The sequence below is a fragment of the Ixodes scapularis genome, unplaced genomic scaffold (assembly GCF_016920785.2).
Source record: "Ixodes scapularis isolate PalLabHiFi unplaced genomic scaffold, ASM1692078v2 PGA_scaffold5__190_contigs__length_132052651, whole genome shotgun sequence".
In the NCBI taxonomy this organism is placed as follows: Eukaryota; Metazoa; Arthropoda; class Arachnida; order Ixodida; family Ixodidae; genus Ixodes; species Ixodes scapularis.
In genome coordinates, this window is record NW_024609880.1 from 39,346,360 (window position 1) to 39,366,945 (window position 20,586).

Below are 20,586 nucleotides of genomic sequence, written 5' to 3' on the forward strand. Positions count from 1 at the left end.
TCTTAATCGATCAATCGCCGAGCCCTAATAAAAAACACAAAAAAACGGACAACAAAAAACATGCTCGAGACAAAAGCGCTTACTCGCAAGTGATTGTTTATTGAACTTTCTACACAACAAAAAGTCAATCACCGTTCACTCATGAGCTTTGCAGTACAAAAGCAGAAAATGGGATGGCTGACGATTGGAAGTGAATGGGATTTGTGTGCAGTCGGTTTCGCGGTGTGTGGGTTTACCCAAGACTAAACCAGTTTTAAGTAGCGCTCTGTGGTTTGTGTCTTCTCTACTCATCCCTTGTTTTTAGCGCTTTTACCCCCCAAAACATTCAAACCTTTCAACGTTACAGTTTGTACGACTTAATTTTAGATAAATGCTTCTGTCCCCATTTATCTGTATAATTTGTTGGAAGACTGTGGTGAAGCCCAATTAGCTTCGAATATCACTCCTGATTGCTGGAAGCCTAAATAAATCGACAAAAATAAACTGCAAACAGCCTTCATCTTAATCCACGTAAAACTCAACTCTTAGCGAGCACAAATATTTTTGAATTATTTCCAAGTGTAATTTGAACGTATATTGAATGTACGATAAACCAATACTGAAGATACATTCCATAGATTCCATAGACTTAGAACATATCCTGGAACATATACTAAAATACGTATATTCAAAGTATATTCCAAGAGTTCAAACATATCGTCTATAGACATTAAACATTGAAAATATAAAAATAAAATAAAGTGAAATACTTAATCAATGTAACGGCGCTCGGGTACATTTCGAAGACATCTATAGGTATAAATACAATTAAACATTTATTACGGGTATCAATGCACTTAAAGTATATTTTTTGGCCTTATCGGAATTTATATTGGTAGATCAAAATACATTTCTAGTGCGGCTAAAAAATACCAAACAGTGCGTGTATTAGATGCATCTAAAATGTATTTGATGTATAGTATTTTCTTGCGAAGCGAAGTGATGACACTGTCATGGAAGTGTGGCACCTTGTCATTCAAACATTCGCCAGAAAATTAAACTATAAACCCGATTACATCTGGACGTAATCTCTCGGTTCTTTTGAACGATCAACTATTTTTGTACTGTGTTGTAGATTCTATTGATAAACAGAGCCTAAGCACGCTGAGAAGAAGAGCTCGTTTAACTAGATTATTTACCACCCGTCACTGTAAATAAAGAGTATACACTACTTAGGGGCTTCTGGGGCTTAAATCTCTGACATTAAACTGTTTTTATATTGCTACAAGGGAAAAACCTGAACACACACATGTGAAACACTTTACGGAGATCATATATGACAGACATTTAATCGGTGTTTTCTGATTAATATAACTCAATTTATCCCAATTCAAGCGGTATGACATATATGACTGAAGCCTTCTTCGAGATTTCAAATTCTCGCGTGTGCTAATTCACACTTCCTACGGTCCTCACCTGCATTAACTCGCGATTCCTGCCAACGTTAATACGACAAGTGCCAGGGTGGCTTACCAACGTCCCATCGAATCATCAAATCCCATGCACAATACTCGGTTTCGCTGACAACGCTCTGATGCGTGAAATCAGACAGCGTCAAAAATACACCGTCATGGTGTTGGTCATGATTCTGTGCGTGCTTTATATCATCGCCGAACCAATCATACGGATAAAACGTCTGAGAACTAGCGCTTTTGGCGCGCTCTGATTGGTTCAATGATCTCGTAGCGTCGGCTCCGTCTAGATTAAAGGCCGACGACCAGTTTGCGCTTTCCACTTTTCCCTCGTTTCCTCTTCTCCGCCTTTTACCGTGTGCACCGTTGCATGTTTCCTCTTCCTCCATGGTGAGGTGGATCGTCTGCCATGCAGAATCTCGAATGCTGCGTCGGCGTTTCGATGGACCTCCTGTCCAGCCAATGAATTGAAGGACGCTCGGCATTGCTGTCAGGCCGCAATCCTGGATTTGGTGCCATCTAAGTGTTGTGACGTCACGGGGCGGAAGAGGAGGCTGTCCACTGGATTTGAGCGTTCCAAGTTCTATTCGCCAAACCCAGACATTTGCCGCCACATGTCACCGGCTTCACGAATGCGAAATGTTTTAAGACGCAGTTTACTGACCTCGATTTTTTTGTTTGGCAGATCTGCGTCTTGTGGAACCAACATTTTTGCATTTGCATATATTGATTTGGGTATACGTTTTAGTGCAAATTAATGTGAGTGCCTGCGAGCTCTTGGTAAGCTCAAAAAATAAACCTTGATTTACTTTAATTTTGATTTAAAACTTTTATGATACATTGATTTTGTCTATTTTGATTCAGATGGTACTCGCTTGAGTATATTAAAAACAAACGGCGTTTTGTTTTGAATTATCTATTTTTTTTTCACCTACCGCGTGCACTCATTCAACGTGTGTATTTACTATCACGCTTGTAGGCGTGAAGTGTGCGCCAAAAGGACACCGCTATCTTTGTCGTTAGATATGAGTCGCAAAAAACGGTGGACATCGCTCACCTCGTGCTCTATCTTATGAAGGCAGCCAACATTTACTCTTGCCGCAGAAAAAAGAAAATACAAAGGGTAAGAAGAATACGTGGAGATAACAGCACTGTATACAACGATAAGCGGGACGGCTCTTGCACTACATACCGACTTGCGAAGCCACAATCTCTGTCCGAAGACTAATGTTAGTCGGTTTACCTACTTTATTTTTCATTTGCCCTGCATAAGCCCTTCTTCCTTGCCTTCGAAGCATGCTATAATTGATCCGCCATACGACTTAAGGTCTTAGCTTATGGAGGGCATGGTTCGAGAACCGCTGTCTTTCTTTTCTCCTAAGTTCACTCTTCGCTATATCTCCAGACGAAAGCGATGAACCGCCCGATCCAATTCTGTGCCCCTGACTTGTCACCTGACTTTCCTCCGAAGACCCGAGTTCAAGAAACGGAGAGACAGTACTGACGGCGACGGATTGCAGTTTCGGCTTCCAAGGGAAAATGGAAGGTGACGGGAGTATAACAGCTTCCCTTTGGATTTCTTTCGTCTTCAAGTTATGGTAAAAGTCTTCAAGTTTGTGGAACTTGACTTGGGCTCATTTGGAGCTCGGCGACTGGTTGTTTCTTTCCTCATTTTGTAGTTTTTTGGGCACGACTAAGTAGCTGAGCTTGAGATTTGTGTAATTTATACCTCCGTTTTCTCGGGAAGAAAAAGCGATTGGACGGCGGAATTCTACGCCACAGTCCGCGTATTGAGTTTTCGTTTGTGTGTGTTTTTTTTTAAATTTTACTTTCAGTTTTCTACGACGAACAAGGATTTCGAAAACGTGTTATGAGGTAAAGCAGCCGATGTCCCTTCGAACTTTAAACGACAACCGAGTTAACGAACTGGCAAGTTTATGCCACCGTATGTGGCATCTGGTTTAATTCTCGCCAAAAAAGGGAGGACAGGAGACTACAACAGCCTGGGACAAACTAGTACGCGAATGTTCAAGACGCTGTATATTAAATTAAATACTATTAGCAGTCGCCAAAAAAAAAAAAACTCTTTTCCCAAATAGAGTGTCATGCGCGAGTCTCCTCTAATGCCGCTTGTATATTTTTTATAAAGCATGCGTAACTTTGTGACTGATTGGCATGGGACCTCAAGAGAATACGGCGTGGGACACCTACCCGCCACTTTCTCAAGAAAAACAGCAATTTCTGTGACGTAGACTGTCCTTGGTTTAGAGGCATCAACATTGTTTTTTTTTTTCCAGAGTGAAACACATCACAAAAAAAAAAAAAAATCTAGTAAGTCACGACCTATATGATCTGAATCAAATTTATATAATTTAGTTAACTGTAGCAGGAAATGTGGTTCTTTACCACCGGACCTATTTTTACATGGCAGTGGGATTGATTGTTTCCGTGTGTCACTGGTAAAAAAACGGTATAGAAAAGAAATGTAAATGCAAAATACGGAATAACAAATGTTTTAAGGCGAAAGACTTACTTATCCCATTGAGAGAAAAATAGGAATAAATGGGGATAAAAAAGCGGTGTAGCGGCACACGCCGTTCAATCGTATGCCCAAGGTCGGCGCTGTCTTTGGGGTCGTTCTTGAGGTCGTCCTAGACGTCCTTCTTGACCACTAGGACGACGTCACTTGACCTGTTGCGTGAAAAACAAGCGGCGTCGTTGTCCCCAAAAGATGACCATAAAAATACGTCACTGAGTGTCATGAGCGTGATGTCATCAAGCGTCATCATACGTCATCAGCATGATGTCACCGGTGGAGCGTCATGTGCCAAAACATGCGCTTCCCACTTCATCTGTGCTCGCTGTCCCTACTGAAAAAAACCATTTGGCGCCTATATGAAAGTAAACGGGTTCATACCGGTAACAGTTTAGCTATACCGGTCACCAGTTTGTCAAAGGGGTCGCCCGTAAGGGCCAAAGGGGCCCTCCGTGTGAGCCATAACGGTCACCTATTTGGGCAAACAGGTCACTCCTTTGGCGAACGGGTCACTCGTGTGATCAAATGGGCCACTCGTTCGAGCAATGTTGTAGCACGTTTGCTCAAACCGGCGACCATGTTGCACAGACGGGTGTCCGGTGACCGGCATACTGTACCGGTTTAATCAAACGGCTCTCCGGAGCCCGTTTGATACTGAACGTACCGATCGGCGGCATGGGCGCGCCTGTTTCAGCCATGGCAGCCTGTTTCCGGAAAGCCGCGGGGGCGCCGGTTTATCGCTTTACAGTCGTCCGCGTAGTGCAAGTAATGATATTTATATTTTGATTGCGCTGATGTTCGCTTATACTGCAACTGCAATAGGCGATTTTTTATACGTAAACGTGCGACGTTGGCGAGCCGATATTTTTGACAGAACTTTAAAAACTTGGCGTTCTTTGTTGGCTCAATTTACTTATTCAGCTCGAATCTCTCGCGCAGAGGACGCGACCGCGTGAAAGAATATATTTCTAGACTCCATTTCACCTCAATTCAAGACTCAACGAAGGTAACGCGCGAACACGTGACTGCAAGAACGTCGAGCATTCCGAGAGCAGGCCCGCCGTTGCCGCGGTCAAATTACGAGCTCGCGCTGGGTCCTTTTTTGGCTAGGGCGCAAGCCGAGCTTCTGGCCGACGCCATTTCCAGCGTTCCATACAGCGTCCTGAAATGCGCGCGTTTCGCCTGCTTTCAGAGGCTGCAAACGCGCCGTACAGTGGCAATTCCAAGAGAGGAGAAAAGCGCGTGTACAGCGGTCGGTACGCCCTCTCCCTTTGCATTGACTGCATTGTCACATAAAATAACCGCAAATTTCTTTTTTTTTTTTTCATAGAATGCATGAGGAGAGGATTGGGGAGAAGGAAGGGGGGGGGGGTGCCCCGGTGCCCTGCGCCTTGACCTCCCAGTCGCCCTCTCTCTCCTCTCTGGTCAGCTCTGTCACGTGACCAGAGAGAGGGGAGGTAACGCTAAACGCTAATAAGCATAGCCAGATCCGGCTGCGCGCGCCCTGGAACTTGGCAGTCGCGTTTTGCTTTGTCTGCTTGTTGTCCGTTGCAACTTCGTTTGTTCTGCCTGCTTCGATCTTCCGCCTTTCCCTGCGGTCTTATTAGGATGTCTCTCGACAACGTATGGAATGTGCACTAACTGTTCGAAAAGTCCTACGCGTATATCGGCAACAAGCGATTCGTCAAGCGAGTCAGGAATTCTTCCGGTTTGGCTGGGTTCGGCAAATGACAACTTGTGCGCCGCATCGTGTTTAAACTTCAAGAAGCCTTCCTCCACGTTTTAGTGTTTGTGTGGTTGTCCTGCTTTGACCGTGTCGACATTTATCTTGGATTACATCTTTCAAGTCCGCTGTCATTATGGTATGTGCATTCCTACATACTTGTTTGCAACGATTGACCGTTCTTCTACGGTTACGCGTCTAGATTATCTATAGAATTGTGCAGCGTCTGTTCTCGCGGCAGCCGGGAATGTTTCCGAAAGTCTGCCATTTTAGTCTAGAATTGCTTCGGTTCTTGTTTGCTTTGCAGTCTTCTCAGTTGTATAAAAGCTTAAAGTGCCTCTTCACATTTCACAGATCGCTTGCACGTTTGTACTTGTCTACGGAATAGGCTGTAATAAACTTTTATGAGAATTGCAAACAATTTTTTGTGTCTGTTTTCCTGTCCATTTGAAAGCAAATGCGCGAGCCCATTTTTTCTACGTGTTTCCTTCCTGTTATGAATAGGCTTATGGGTCTCGGGATGTCTTAAATGAGTTTAAGATAACCAACCTTCCGGACGATACGCAGTTAGGGCTAGCTAATGATTTGCTCATTCGAATGGCGTGTTCAAATGTGTGGTCACGTGGCTGGTCGAACGAGCACCCGTATCAAACGGGCACCTGTATGAAACCCATGCCGTTTCAAACGGGTACCCGTATCCCATAATCACTTTTGATCCAAACAGGTCGACAAGTTTGCCACCCGTTTAATTCAAACGGGTCGACCGGTTTGCCACCCGTTTAAATTTCAAATGTTTTTTTTCAGAAGGGGTGTGCTTCGTGCGATAAACTGTGAGGCGATGATGCGATCACGTCTTCATCTACGGCATCAACATCATCAACGCACGTTTAGTTCTACCAGTCATAAGTTTACTTAGATAGACTTATTAATTTGCCATGTTTTATCATTACCGTTGCTTCCATGGAAGGTCATCCGCATTGAGGTGACGCCTTCCCACTAATTTTAGAGTTTAACCAGTATCGCGTCATTCTCATTGCATTCACCGCGGTGGAAGCTCGAAAAAGCTGACTGGACACGTTTTAAGGAATCACTTCTTTTAGTTGTTTGATCTGTACATCAACTTTCAATCAATGAAGTAACAGACTATATCACAAAGCATATCCTGGAAGATTTAATGATGTCCTTACCGATGACGTCCTCCCATCTTCCTTAGAGGCCATAGCCGTGGTCGAACGAAGACTGCCGAGAGGCTGAAAATAAACGAATGAACGCGTGGGAAATTTCGGGGCGATATCCTACACCGAGCCACCTTATTAATTAAAAAAAATGAAGCAACAAGCGAGGTATGTCCGAATGCACGCTAAGCGTTGAAACTTTAGAAGCCTTTCTTCACATACAAGCCACCTTTATGCATATACTTCATTTTGTATGTACTGAATAAAAAAACCAGGCACCACTCAAACTGGTCAACATGAAGTCATATTGATGGCTGCAAATGAATGGCAGAGTTTGACGTGTTGGGAGCAAGGAGAAACAACCTACTGCCCACGGCTGCCGGCTTATCAGGAGTCAGTGCCCTCTTCGGAGCTGCTCGCTTCAGCCGCCTGCAGGGCTGCCCCGTCACGATTCGGCGCTGCAGGTTTAGAGCATCAAAACCGCCTTTGCCACGCCTTTGCAGGAGATCGAAGCTTGAGCTGCATTAAAAATAAAGGAGATTTAATGCTACAAGTTCTTTTTGGGGAAGTTGGGCCATCATAAATGGGTGAGTAAAAATTTCAATAATAAGTCCCCAGAGAAAAAAAAAACAGTATGAATTTTATCACGGTAACATTCAAACTGGACTATCCAACCACGAATCATACTGTAAAGTATGCATACCATGGAGGCTCGCCAAAATTAAAGATACTCTCGTTATTAGCCTAGTGATTATTTTCTGGATACAGGATTGTAGATTCTGACTGACATGAAAAAACTGCACTTTCTTAACAAGTCGCAGTCATGCGGTGGACACTGTCCAAGAATATCAAAGCCTTTATGGGCAGGCCTTCATTTTCAAATAAGCCCCGATATTGTCACGAATGACAAATGATGAGGCGGCAAATAACTGGGGAACTAAACGTTTAAGGGGGCGAACTTGTGCTCAAACCAAAATAGAAGAAGCTTAGCGTCGCAGGCGTCGATGTCGGTGAAACTGCATGATCAAACGCTGGGGCGAGACTAACTCAGGCTCGCCACGCGGAGCCTCACATGTAGACGCGTGGGCTTCTGGAACAATCGGCGTAGAACATTCTAAACTCAAATAAGCGACAGGGTTCTCAAATTTGTCTGAATGTGACATTACGGAAACAACAAAAAGGTGAATCAGCGGCCAGGCATCAAACCTTGGTTTTTCGTGTGGGAGGCAAGCACGGTAACCGTAGGCACACGGTAGCACAGCCAACTAGGCCAGGCAATTTAATTTATTTTTTTTTTAAATAAGGTGTGTTTGGAAGCATTGGGGTCCTGGCATGCCACACATTTTTTTCTAGAACTTTGTGACTCTTATTTCTGTACCTGCAAGTAAATTTGCGAAACCGAAACAAACATTCAGATTTCTTCCCTTTTTCGCCTCTGGAAAAAGAAGTGACGTCAAGGAGCACTGTCGGCATCGGTAGGATTTAGTGCACACTCGGTGTGGTTCCCGTGGTTCGCTCTAGTGCACGGCGGTCTGTGAAGAAAACCTGGAAGAAATGGACAACAACGCCGCGCTCGCAAACGCGCTCGCAAACGAGTTCGAGCTCCCGTTCAGCGACCTCACGCCGACTGAACGGGAGATGCTGCTAAGGACGCAGAGCTCTGGATTGGCGCTTTACGAGGGCGCCCCAGACCTACCACCGACTCCTCGGTCGCCGCCTCAAAGCGACTCCCCGCCCCACTCGCCGACGCCGCCGCAATGCCGCTACGGGAACACGGAATGGTAAGGCTGTAACAACGTGCCACATATTTCATGGTTGATGTATCGCTTGCTTAATTTCCCGGGTGTCCCCTTTGAAGAGCATATTGTAATCGTTTTTAAGGCACATGATCATTATAGTCGTAGTCGATCGGAGCGCACGAGTACCGCTTCTATTTTGTCGCGCTGCCGCTGCTTCATAATTGGCATTCTTTACGCTGTCACGATTATCAGGCTAATCAAACCAAGTGCATGTGCCAGCCACTCCAACTTCCGTCTTGCAATGTTTATACTCTACATGGCTTGTGCGTGCCGTCACTCTGCAAAGCAAGTGGTTATTTCTACTTATTGGTAGCTGCGAAAAGATAAATTTAATTTCCCTTCCTTGCATTTATTTTGCTGAGGAGAATTGTTATTACAGCAGGAAGGCCTGGCCGGGTGAATCTGTAAATACCCACACCTAAAATTAAGAGTAAAACTATATGGTGTAGGCAGCGTTGTTGCGGCACCACAGGCCTCAGGTACAGGCTAATAGCCTTTCTGTGGTACCGCAACCCTCGTGGGTGGAATAAAGATATTATTGTTATTGAATCTATACTATTTCCATCCGTCACCAAATCACATGATAAGCCGAGAAAATTGCGAACAGCGGTAGACGCGTTAATTTACGCTATGTTTTGGATTTCCATCGTAAACCGGAGACACAAAAAAAAAGGACAAAACAACATGTGTTGAGACTTGTTTTCTTCTCCGTTTTTTTATTTTTTTTTTATTTTGTCGTGTCTTCGGTTTTCGATGGAAGTTCTTCACCAGCTCGCCTGTGCTTTTACCCTTTCTACGTTTTGGAAGGAGCCTGCCCTTTTTCGATTGCAAAAAAGACACAAGTTGCATTATTTGTGAATTGTCTATTCGCCGAAAGAGTATCCGATTTCCAAAGTTCCTTCCACGGTGCATTAAATTCTTTTCAAACACCACTGCATGCTTCTTTTGGTATTATTTGCATAGCTTTTTTAAAACACCACTGCTCGCTTTTTTTGTATTAGTTTCAATTTTATTTCAAAAGACTGTAGCTCACTTCTTGTGATGTGTCTCACATGAGGTTGATGACCATTGCGATCTCAACAGTCTTGCTGTTACCTTTTAGGTGCAGCTGCAACAACTGCGGTATTCTCGAGAATGGCACAGAGGGAGAGTGCATCTGCTGTCGTGAGATGGGCACGGCGCTGACGCGGGTTCAGCCAGCTGGGTGCATCACGGAGCACCCGGAGTTCAGCATGCTGTGCCTCAACATCCCTGTTCTCCGTCTTCTCTACTTCGAGCTAAGGGGGCTGGGGTATCCTATGCACGACGATATTCACAGGTAAAACAGGTGCCATGGCTGTCTTCCCATATTGTACCATCTAATCAAACTTAGGAAAGCCACGGACTTCAAGGATTATCGTTTATTCTTATGCGGGATGTAACTTAACATTTTGTCCTGCATTTTTGTTCTCGAAAGTGCCCGTTCATTCTCACCCCGAACGCTCTCACCTGCTCTTACGCCGCCGAATCGCCACCTGCTATTCTGCTATCCCGACGCTCATTCTCTATTTTGTTTACTTGCACAAGTTCGCCAATTAAACCTTTATTTTCAGTTCACATTTCCCGAGCCTTTTTTCCATCCGTGACAATGTTTGGTCGGTGTAAAACTAATTTTTCTATGCCAAGTCAATGTGGAGACATGCAACAGATTCAATTCCCACATCATTCAGAGTAGGCTTCATGTCCTGCAATGTGTGCACTTCATAGCAAGCAAATCTCACTCGGTTGAAGATTGGCATGTGCTACACTTGCATATTGTGCTCTCTGTGAAAGGTCTGCAAGCAGGGGTCACAGTGCTGCTGACAGCTGAAAGTTTCAGTTGTTGGGGACCAAGTATTCTAAGAATCAGTCATAGTGCTCAATTAAAAACAAAAATCTAGGGACACTGCAATTTGAACGTTCACTTTGATTTTCTGTCTGTATAATGCGACTAAAATAACTGAAACCTTTTTCTGTTGATTTCAAGTGTGTCTTCACTACAACGGCTTCTTTTACTGCAGACGCTATCGCTACACTGCATACCGAGTCTTCGTCCGCTGGTTATGGAGACGACTTGGAAAAGGGAACCGGATGATTCTGCCGGCATGTGTAGTCTGCAGAATAAGAGAGGAATTCCCTTCTGAAATTACTACCGATTTCAAGTATCCCCGCTACTAACTTGTAAGTACCAGAACATTCGTAAATAAGCTTTGTATGAATGAATAAATATATTGGCTGAACGAACATTGGAAAAGAGTGCTCATTGCTCCATGTAGACGATTTTCATGGCTTGGCAGAAAGCTCCACTTTTGTCCAAACCGCACTCTACATAAACACTCAGAGACATGTTCATCCTTGTCTAGCCGTCTCCCTCAAGGGACGGCTTGGCGAACCTTCTTCTGTGCGCAGATACCAGTTCTTCCTTCGATGGCCTTGGTACTGGGCTCCCAAAGGCCGGAGGAACTTTTGGAGACTTTTCGGCCAGTGCCTCTTTGAAAGTAGGAAATGTCTTGCACCGTTCCAGGACTTCCTCATGTAGCCGGTCCACATACTCTGAAATTCAAGACAAGGTAGTGTAGGCCAGTGCTTCTTTGAAAAGTGCTCCTGTCATTTGACCATAAGTGTTCTAAAGTCACGACACAAATTTTCAGTCGTTCTGAATATTGCACTTTGTCGCACAGCCAGTGATTAGCACTTGATTTTGATAATGCTATATTTTTTTAGAAACATTTCATGATTTTTTGCCATCAGAAACATATAAAGTAGGCTATACTCCATTTATCCCTTCTGGTGAGACTGCGGTGAAAGCTACGTCCTCGTTGGACCAGTCATACGCCTCTTCCGCCACGTCATTATGGCCCGCCCACACCTGCGCTCAGAAAGCCGGCTCGGGTGATGAAAAGGAGGAAGGCGGTTGATTGGTTCGGCGGGCACGTAGCTCCCACTGCAGTCTCAGCTTAAAGGTGAGCGAAGTATAGTGCATCCATAATTGTTATGGTGACCTTTTCATACAGTTAAAATTCTATATGCAGTGTAAATTCTATATTGTAATGAGCTGCACTTACCAAAAGTCACGGGGGTCATCCGGGGGTACACAGTGGTTGCACCTTTTTGGGCTTTTGGCGATTTGATGTGCCATTGCTCTTGCCCTTCGTTCGTGACAGCTTGCAGGCGGCTACTGTTTTCGTTAAAGTGGAGTATGGCGATCATTGTTCTGGAACATAATTGAGGCTGTTTAATTGCTGCTCATGTCTTCACCTTGTGTTAAATAAAGTGTGCAATACCCTAGTTACACGGGTGCTCTCAACAGCCTTTGAGTCAACGACAGTCGACCCAATCGCGATCGGCCGGAGTTACACGGAGGCGCCAACTGTCATTGAGCTGCTAATGACAGTTGAGTTCAACTCGGCTCCCCTATTTCAGTTTAACTGAACGGACTTCCCCAACAAAGTTAAAATGGTGCTTGTCCGTAGGACCGCTGCCGCCGACCATTGTTTGCGAGGCACTTACTGTTTCGGAATACAGGAGAATGCGTCTAGAAAGACTCTTAGCAGCAAAATATCCGGGAGGGAATAGGTTTAGGCGTCAGAGCTGCCGCTAAAACAGTCCCGACAAGCCGGAAAGCCACCAAACGATCGCAGATGGAGGAGGGACCAGCTGTATAAGTGGACAAATAGTAATGGGTGCACCCATCGTAGTGGGCGATAGCTTACACCACCTAGCGTAAAATATGTGAAACCTAGCCCTGAATCTGTTTTGGTACTTGTGTAAACTCCGCTAAAAAGCAACAATGTATTGAACATAATGTATGATATATTTATAATAAATAAAAGGTGTGTCTCCGAGTAATTACTTCAACAATTAGACTGATCACGTAACACAAGGACTAGTTTCATTTTAGCTTCAGCTGGGTTCTAGAGGGCCGTGTTGCACCATCTCAGTTCAGTTTAGTTCAATCATAGTTTAGGCCGATAACTGTGATTGAACTCCACGACAGTTCAAATCGCCCATGTAACTAGGGCATAAGAAAATCTTTTTGCGACTATGTCTAAAAGTTTTTTTTGGTCTCAAAGAAACTTCAACTGCGAGTGCTGTTGTTTTGGCTTGTCACAGTCCCCTCCTTACACCTAGCTTCCTTACCGTGCAGCCATGCCTTCATACGAGAATGCTGTCGATTTGGGTGCAAATCCATTCAGCACGTTATGGAATGATTCCAACCCATATGTTTGTGCATTAGGAGACAGCTGCTTCACATCGTTTGCAAACAAAGGTGCATTTGCGATGGCCTTCAGTTTCGTGTGGGCGGGTGAACCTGGGGAAATTGGAGCATTCAGTAATACAGCGTAGATTAGAGTTCATTGAAACATTTTTTAGCAAACCACAGTAAAAAAACGTAAGTTTTAATTGGTTTTTGGGGGGCTATCGATTAGATTCACATAGACGTCCATGGCTGTGCAGGGCTAATTTTACAAATATCTGTTAGCTCGTCTTTCTTTGGACGCTTTCCTTTAAAATTAGTGTTCGGCCTATAATCGTAACCAAACAATGTATATGTGTGCAAAAGTAACTTTTCCAAGTCCATGGAGCCAACACAGATGCTCCCCATATCAGCCGCTTCTCCGAGCTAAAAGTGAAAGCATTGTAGCTCGACTACGGCACAGAGAAACTTTAAGTCAGCAGCGAGGCACGAGTGCTACTGCATGCTTGAGTCAACAGTAATCATATGGTCTTATCAGGCTGCGTTTCATCACAACAGCGACAGTCCAAGCAATAGACACTTTGCGTATCTGTGAAGTTTATTTTCAGTGTTCCCCATGTAAAATAACCAAGTTTGATTCCACACTAGTCGGCATCTTGTATATAACTAATATTTTTTAGCTCTTACGATGTAAATCTAGTATAATAATATGGTACAAACCAGGCACAATCCACTGTTTGTCTCCAACGTCCTTCTGTAGGCACCGTGGGTAGAGCGGACCATGGCCCGTGTGGATATTGCAGACATGGTTCGTGACACTCGACCATGCTGCGGCAAGCAATTCACCATTGCCACCGCTAGCAGTAGCGCACCCCCACAAGTGCTTGCACACGGGGCTCACCCAGGCTGCTAGGTCCTTGCAACCTGCACATTTGCTGCCTGCAGCCAACTTCTTCCTGATCCCTGCAGTAATATAAGTTCCAGGACAAAAATGTTTGCTTGATGTTAACAACCCACTTCCGAATGCCCTACTTTGCATGCAGTGCAAGCAAGCTTTACCCAGAGAGAATTCCCAGAGAGAATGGCTGCAGCAATAGTCTCATGCCATGAGGGGAATAGGGAAGATTTAGCCTCACACTCCAGCTAGTCGCAGGATAATTGTCGTCAGAGGCTGTGGAATGGCCAGTTTTATTCGCTTCTCTGTAAAGTGTTTTTTTATGAGGTGTGCCGGTATTTCATCTTTCCTCTGCTCACTTGGAGAGACCGAATAGAACAGTTGGTAATGGAGATTGCTTTTAAACAATTTATAATAAGCACAACAGTAATATCGCAGATGGTTCTAGGGTAGGAAATAGAACACGCAAAAGACAGAGCTGTAGGTTGGTCTTTGTTATATTGAAAGACAATGTTCGCATTCACCTTTCACAGCGTGCCACACGTCAAACAGATGCAGGATTGCGGGCTGGTGTATTCTCATGTAGGCCTTTATGCTCGAGTGCCTGTCAGTCGTGAACGAGCGAATCAGGACGTTCCTCGATTTCAAGAAAACAATTCCTCGTGCGCAGCCTTCCTTTTCCATGTTGCTGCTTGCACTTACTTCGGGACACTAAAAAGAAGGAAGTTCTTTATGGAAGGGTCAAAAATATTGCACACTTTGTATCTTTGTCTTGTTCCTGTGTTTTTTGAGCCAATTGTTTTTAGTATTATTGTGAGGGTTCTTACTTCCTTGACTTGAACCAGTTCGGTGTGGACAATCTTGCCCAATCGATGCGAGTAGAAACTGTATGTCATGTACTTCGCACTGTGTCCCGGAGAATCACATCGTCCATCTCCTGACAGATCCACGGGCTCTCCCGCAAGGGCTGTCAAATCCTCGTCTCGTTGCCTATCCCAAACCTGGAAATATTAAAGAAAGGGTGTGGCAGCTGTAACAGTGCAGTTAAAGGGAGCTGTATGATAATGAGACAACACAAAAGTGCATCAACAGTTTTGTATGATCAAATCATAAATGTGATACACGCTACTGATCTCTGCATCTGGGACAAGGGTCGCCAAAAGGAAGTGCCCAATGTGTCTTTCATGAGAGAACATGTCCTATCACTCATAGTAGGGTATGCTGCCATAGCATTATGCCGGCACACGGCAGAAAGCGTTGCTGCAGAGTAAGTTACACTATGCTTGAATCAGATGAGGGATCTACAAACCGTTTGCACAGCAGGGTGGAGGTAAGCTTGTTGATAATCGTGGAATCTTCGTTCTGAGATGACCCTAATATTCATGAGGCGCATCATTCTGAGAGCTGGTGCAGGGCTAGAGCCGGAAAACAGCAGGATAGATGCAATATCGATATTTCCAGCCGGTTTCCGTCCCACGTATGGTTGGCTGGACCAGGTGTGCGAGTGGTTCTTAGGGCAGAGGGTCGTCACAGTGAGGCAGCTTCCACTCAGATGGAGGGATGGCTTGGACGGAGCATAGCATGTCATGCAGAGCCTAAAGCACTCTAGGAGGCAACTTTCATATACAATGTACTTGTTTTCACCCCGAGGATGGCCTTGTTCGGTTTCTTCGTCATCCCTGCAAAAGTAAGCAAAACAAATTTAGGAGAACGACCCCAACCCTGAAAAGGTTAGGTACAACAGGTTGTCTTTAGGTTGCCCAGTTTTCAGTTTAAACATGCTTTCTTAACATACCGTGGTGCATGTGTTCTGATGACAGACAAGTCGAGAACCACTAAGTGCGGCATGCTGGCCCAAAGGTGGGGCAAACAAATAAGCTATTTAGTCATTTCTATTTCATTAGTCACTACAAATCCTTTGCAAATTAACAAGCAGGTGAGTGGCATTTGGCAACTTCCAGTTTCTTAAAAAGTTCTGTTTTGCTGTTGACAAATGAAGACGATCTGCAAGCCTGTCTAAGCAAAGTTCTGAAAACTGCAATCTGGAGGTTTCAGAAACATGCTTGCACAGGCTTGCAGTTCATTGTTGTCGTTTGTCAACGGTGAAACAAAATTTCCAAGTAACAGGAAGTTGGAAAACGCCCCTCACCTATCGCTGAGGCCTGTATACACAAACTCATTTATGTTACGTCACGGCATGGTGGTGGCGCATTGGGCGCACTTCGGGTCTGGGGCTGTGGGCGGAAGTCCCCGTGTGAGACGTGTATTCCTGCATTGTTTTGTAAGGGACCAGACAAAAACCTGCTTTCTCATCAAAACGCCGCGACTGGGGCTGTACCAAAAGAGTCAAGAAAGGTGTGAAGGTCAGTTTTCATGTGCTCAATTTATCGGAAAACGTGGATATGTGGCGTGAAAAAAGAAAAGCAGACGCCGTCGGACCATGATTGCTTGGGCGGGAAGCGCCTTACGTTGAATTCATGGATACTTGTGGTCATCAGATTTGTTTGTTTTGTTCCAACATGAATGCCGGAAATCGCGTATCACCTCATCGCATATCACCTAGCATTGACCAGCATGCAAAAGTGGGCCTTTTTTTCACTCGAAATACAGCATTCCTTAAATCTTTTTTCCCGGCGAAATCTGTGGACTGGAACGGGCCTGCCCGAAGCCATCGTCTTTGCTCAAGACATCGATTTGTTCCGCCAAATGTTAACCTTGCTATTTTTTTAACTCACTCTCTTATGTAATACCCTGACTCAGGGTTATTAAGGTATATAAATAAATAAATAAATCAATAAATAAATAAAAATGGTCAAGTTGTACGGTTGTACGGACCACCTGTGGACTACATTCAGTGCGTCTTCAAGTTCAAACGGCCGCCTGATCGTTTGAACTGTCGCCTGCTCTTTCAAACACTTCTGCTTGTCGTCTGCTCTTTTAGACAACACCGGTCTGTAGACCAAATTTTGGCTCGGTGCTTGCGATAAGAAGCAAGTGCAGGCCTCAAAAGACTTCGGTTTGAAGGTTGGTAGGCAGGCTTGATGTAAACAGTAGATACAAGGAGATGTTGATCATTGTTGCCAGTGGCCATCACCAACTTGTTAGGCCTGATTCACTTCGTCCGATTCTGCTTGCGATTATCAGTATCGACGTCGACCATCTCGGCTTTGGTTCATGCTTTTGCAGCCCGAGCGACGTTGCGACTGAAAATGGCAAGCGAAGTCTCCCCATGCGAAACAGGCTTTAGCGTACATTCTACGGCATCCATGTTATTCACGCGAAGTTTTGCAATGTAACAAGCCTCATTAATTTCGCTGAGGTTGCTCAAGTACCGTAGTCACATTTCCAGGAAGACATAGAATCAACGATTTGAATGCAAAAATGGGCAGGGGGACTCACACTGACGTCGACATCGCATTACAATGGTTTGGTTTTGGGCGACGGCGAGCTTTTTCGCCCACACCCATCGTGCGTGCGCGGCTCTGTGGCGTCCACTAGGGGCCCTCCGGTTTGTTTGTAAACATGAGTTGGTGTATACTCACATCTGAAAACTTTTGTCATACGACGGTTCATGGGTTGAGTCGTAGGTTGGATCATAGGTGGGGTCGTCATTTTGACACATGCTCGGTGGCTCCGAACTAGGTGGGCTGGTTGGGGAAGCTGGGCAGTCACCACAGTCGCCAAACGTGTCGTCGTTTTCACACATGCCTGCAGGCTCCGAGCTGGCAGGTGGTGCTGGACCTTTGGAAGGTTCAATTCAATTCAATTTTATTGACCGAAAAAGGTATACAAAATATTGGGAAAAGCATATGAACCCATAGCCGCTAGGCTAGTTCAGGCTCATTAACAAAGCATCACAAGAGCACAGAGCGACAGGCATATGTCATTAGAAAGCAACAAAGGTACTCCCAATCTTGTTACTACATTAGAAGCTAATCTCGGTTACCAATACCAAAGAAACGATGATGCGGATGAAAGATGATCTAGGTAGAAAAGAGGAGATCGTGCCTCAGTGCATTGTTAAAAGTATGCGAATTTCGAAGGTCGATCAATAGGGCCTTCCAGATTTTTGTCCCACAGAATTGGATTAGCCTTTCCCCCTAAACGTTGAGGCTTTGTGGAAGGTTAGTGTGTCCAGAAAATTTGCCCTAGTTTGATGGAAAGCTTTAAGAACTATAGTTATAGGAAATGGGTGGTTTGTGGTCAACATTTTGGTGAAACAGCGTGGCAATTTTGTACTTTACTAGTTTATGAAGTGGAAGAATGCTGAGGTGATAAATAAAATGCTCGATGCCTGTGTATAGTGCGAGTCAGTTATAATCCAAACTGCCTTTTTTGTAAACCAATAATGGGCGTGAGATACATGCTATAGGTTGTACCCCATGTTTCTGTACAGTATGTTAAATGGGAGTGGAATATCGAGAAGTAAATCATTTTTAAGGTTGAAGAGTCGAAGCACTGTCGAGCCTTCAGCAGAATGTCGCAAGCATATGACAGCTTTTGACAAATATAGGCTATGTGATGTTGCCAATGTAAGTGTAAGTCGAATATTACTCTCAGATATTTGAATGTATATACTTGTTCTATAAGAGAGGTGGCAATATAAATTTTGCAGTTAGCATAGTTTATTCGTTCCTTTGGTGGAATATAACACATTTCATTTTTTTTATTCAGCATCAACTTATTATAGCTGCACTAGTCCTAAACAATAATTAGTTCTTCATTGATTATACTATTAATGTTATCCAACGAATTATTTGTGTAGTAAATTGCTGTATCATGTGCGTAAATGCGAGAGATCATTGACATATAATGAAAAAGGACAGGACCCAGCACCGATCTCTGCAGAATCCCTGTTCTGATTGGCCTAATATTTCGTTTATACCGTTTGTGTTTATACCATTAAGAACTGATATTGGCCTATAATTTTCAGGTTCGTTAGCATCATCATTCCCTCCTTCACATTCAACATGTATGGAGCTCAGAAACTCTGATGGCAGTGGCACTTGTTCGGAGATGGGGGATGAGGTTCCATGTAGCCTGTCCAAAAGATCCCACGCATCGCCTGTGGCAGATATGTCTGTCTGCACCGCACGGTCCTGTCGTATAGCCGTGTTCACTTGGACGTCTGAAAAAGATGTTGTGCATTTCAGCTCTTTATTGCTGGAATGCATATAAAACACTGTCAATTCACAATGAAAAGAGCACTTACATGCCGACCGAGTTTGAGGACGCGTCTGTGTAGAAACTGAGCGACACTTGGTTTGAACTTGTATGGCCAGAGTCCTTGTCACCTTTCGTGGCATCTATAAAATAAGTCAGCAGTAATTAGATGATTTGCCAAACTATTTGCAAAATCTTTCTTCGCCATTTTGTAGGTTGTAAATCTGCAACACCACTGACTTCACGTTTCGATTCACAAAACCTTTTCCTTTCACTGGACTTTGCGCAGTGTTCCATGAATTTCTTTCTATCACCAAAAGCAAAATAAATTCCTTGAAAACCAGACAAGGCACATAGAGCTTCTTTCCCTTGTTCCATTCTAACATTTTTTTTTATTTTTTTTTAATTCGCTATGTGCATTGCAGATGACCTCAGTGACCAGGCCATGACTACCTAATTTCCAGGAGATTTGAATTTTTTACCATTGTCTGATTTTAAAGTTCTAAGCGATTTCTGAAAATGTTCAATAAGGAAATAAATGGTGGCTATTGGTGACCATGGATGTTCGCTGTTGGAAACACCATGTATACCATTACTGCTCAGCGCTCTTCTTTGACACACTACAATTGGGATGGCATGTAGGGGGCACAATGCAAGAACTCCACAACCAGCACTGCCTTAGTGTAGTGTACGGACATACCATATGTTTATATATGTGCATAGCAAACTGCCAAGAAAGAAGTAATTGCAACACAAATGTCATGTCACGCTAACGCAAGGTGAAAGTTACAATTATGTCTTGAGATGAAGTCCTGGGCTCTACCCGACGCGACTGGTCAGGGTGGATGCATTGCATTTTCTGTTCGTCAAACTCTGGGGCCGGAATCCTAAATCCCTGGGATATGTATCACTAACCATGGTTGTGCTGCTTTGGTGGATGGCTGTGCTTTGGCTGGTGCAGCTACCATTGCTTGTGTCCTGGAGGGCAGTCAATTTACAGCACAAATGTCATGTCATGGTAACACAAGACGAAAGTTGCAATATTGTTTCAAGGTGAAGTTCTTGGCTCCACCGGACACAACTGGTCGGGGTGGATGCATTACGTTTTCTGTTCGTCACTCTGGGGTCGGAATCCTAAATGCCTGGAACATGTATCACTAACCATAGCTGTGCTGCTTTGGTTGATGGGTGGGCGTTCGCTCGCGCAGCTTCCATTGCTTGTGTCCTGGAGGGCAGTCAAATTACAGCACAAATGTCATGTCATGATAACGCAAGACGAAAGTTACAATAATGTTACGAGGTGAAGTCCTGGGCTTCATCCAACGCCACTGGCCAGGGGGGATACATTGCATTTTCTGTTCGTCAAACTCGGGGGCTGGAGTTATGAATGCTTGGAATATGTATTGCTAACCATGGTTGTGCTGGTTTGGTGGATGGCTTTGCTCTGGCTCGTGCAGCTTCCATTGCTTGTGTCCTGGAGGGCAGTCAATTTACAGCACAAATGTCATGCCATGCCAACGCAAGATGAAAGTTACAATAATGTTACGAGGTGAAGTACTGGGCTTCTCCACCCGACGCAACTGGCTAGGGTGGTTGCATGGCATTTCTATTCATCAAACTCTGGGGTA

The 20,586-nt window shown here is 44.4% G+C and overlaps 3 protein-coding genes across 3 annotated transcripts; 1 reads left to right on the forward strand and 2 right to left on the reverse strand.

Moving 5' to 3' along the window:
* The first annotated feature begins 8,523 nt into the window (after positions 1–8,523).
* Positions 8,524–10,880, forward strand: LOC120838821 (P2X purinoceptor 7-like). Its single transcript, XM_040208915.1, has 3 exons — positions 8,524–8,666; positions 9,787–10,002; positions 10,724–10,880. Exons 1-3 carry the CDS (start codon positions 8,524–8,526, stop codon positions 10,878–10,880), a joined length of 516 nt encoding a protein of 171 aa, XP_040064849.1.
* Positions 10,881–10,941: 61 nt separating this feature from the next.
* On the reverse strand, positions 10,942–13,749 carry LOC120839563. Its single transcript, XM_040209873.1, has 4 exons — positions 13,725–13,749; positions 12,843–13,014; positions 11,768–11,916; positions 10,942–11,255 (listed from the first exon to the last, which is right to left on the reverse strand). Exons 1-4 carry the CDS (start codon positions 13,747–13,749, stop codon positions 11,062–11,064), a joined length of 540 nt encoding a protein of 179 aa, XP_040065807.1. The 3' UTR covers positions 10,942–11,061.
* A 3,584-nt stretch (positions 13,750–17,333) lies between these two features.
* Positions 17,334–20,147, reverse strand: LOC115310184. The gene is made up of 5 exons (XM_042294184.1): positions 20,121–20,147; positions 19,874–19,936; positions 19,008–19,101; positions 18,753–18,923; positions 17,334–17,536 (listed from the first exon to the last, which is right to left on the reverse strand). Exons 1-5 carry the CDS (start codon positions 20,121–20,123, stop codon positions 17,334–17,336), a joined length of 534 nt encoding a protein of 177 aa, XP_042150118.1. The 5' UTR covers positions 20,124–20,147.
* Positions 20,148–20,586: the final 439 nt, after the last annotated feature.

What these genes read in the sequence shown, in the direction of transcription:
- LOC120838821 (XM_040208915.1), top strand. Translation starts at nt 8,524, where the DNA reads ATGCTGCTAAGGACGCAGAGCTCTGGATTGGCGCTTTACGAGGGCGCC. An exon ending in CGCTACGGGAACACGGAATG is followed by an intron (nt 8,667 to 9,786) that starts GTAAGGCTGTAA and finishes GTTACCTTTTAG; the next exon opens with GTGCAGCTGCAACAACTGCG. An exon ending in ATGCACGACGATATTCACAG is followed by an intron (nt 10,003 to 10,723) that starts GTAAAACAGGTG and finishes CTTTTACTGCAG; the next exon opens with ACGCTATCGCTACACTGCAT.
- LOC115310184 (XM_042294184.1), bottom strand. An exon ending in ACCAAAGCAGCACAACCATG is followed by an intron (nt 19,102 to 19,873) that starts GTTAGTGATACA and finishes CTTATTTTATAG; the next exon opens with ATGCCACGAAAGGTGACAAG. An exon ending in TCCTCAAACTCGGTCGGCAT is followed by an intron (nt 18,924 to 19,007) that starts GTAAGTGCTCTT and finishes CATCTTTTTCAG; the next exon opens with ACGTCCAAGTGAACACGGCT.
- LOC120839563 (XM_040209873.1), bottom strand. Translation starts at nt 13,749, where the DNA reads ATGGTGAATTGCTTGCCGCAGCATG. An exon ending in TATGAAGGCATGGCTGCACG is followed by an intron (nt 11,917 to 12,842) that starts GTAAGGAAGCTA and finishes ATTATGTTCCAG; the next exon opens with AACAATGATCGCCATACTCC. An exon ending in GATGACCCCCGTGACTTTTG is followed by an intron (nt 11,256 to 11,767) that starts GTAAGTGCAGCT and finishes CTTGAATTTCAG; the next exon opens with AGTATGTGGACCGGCTACAT.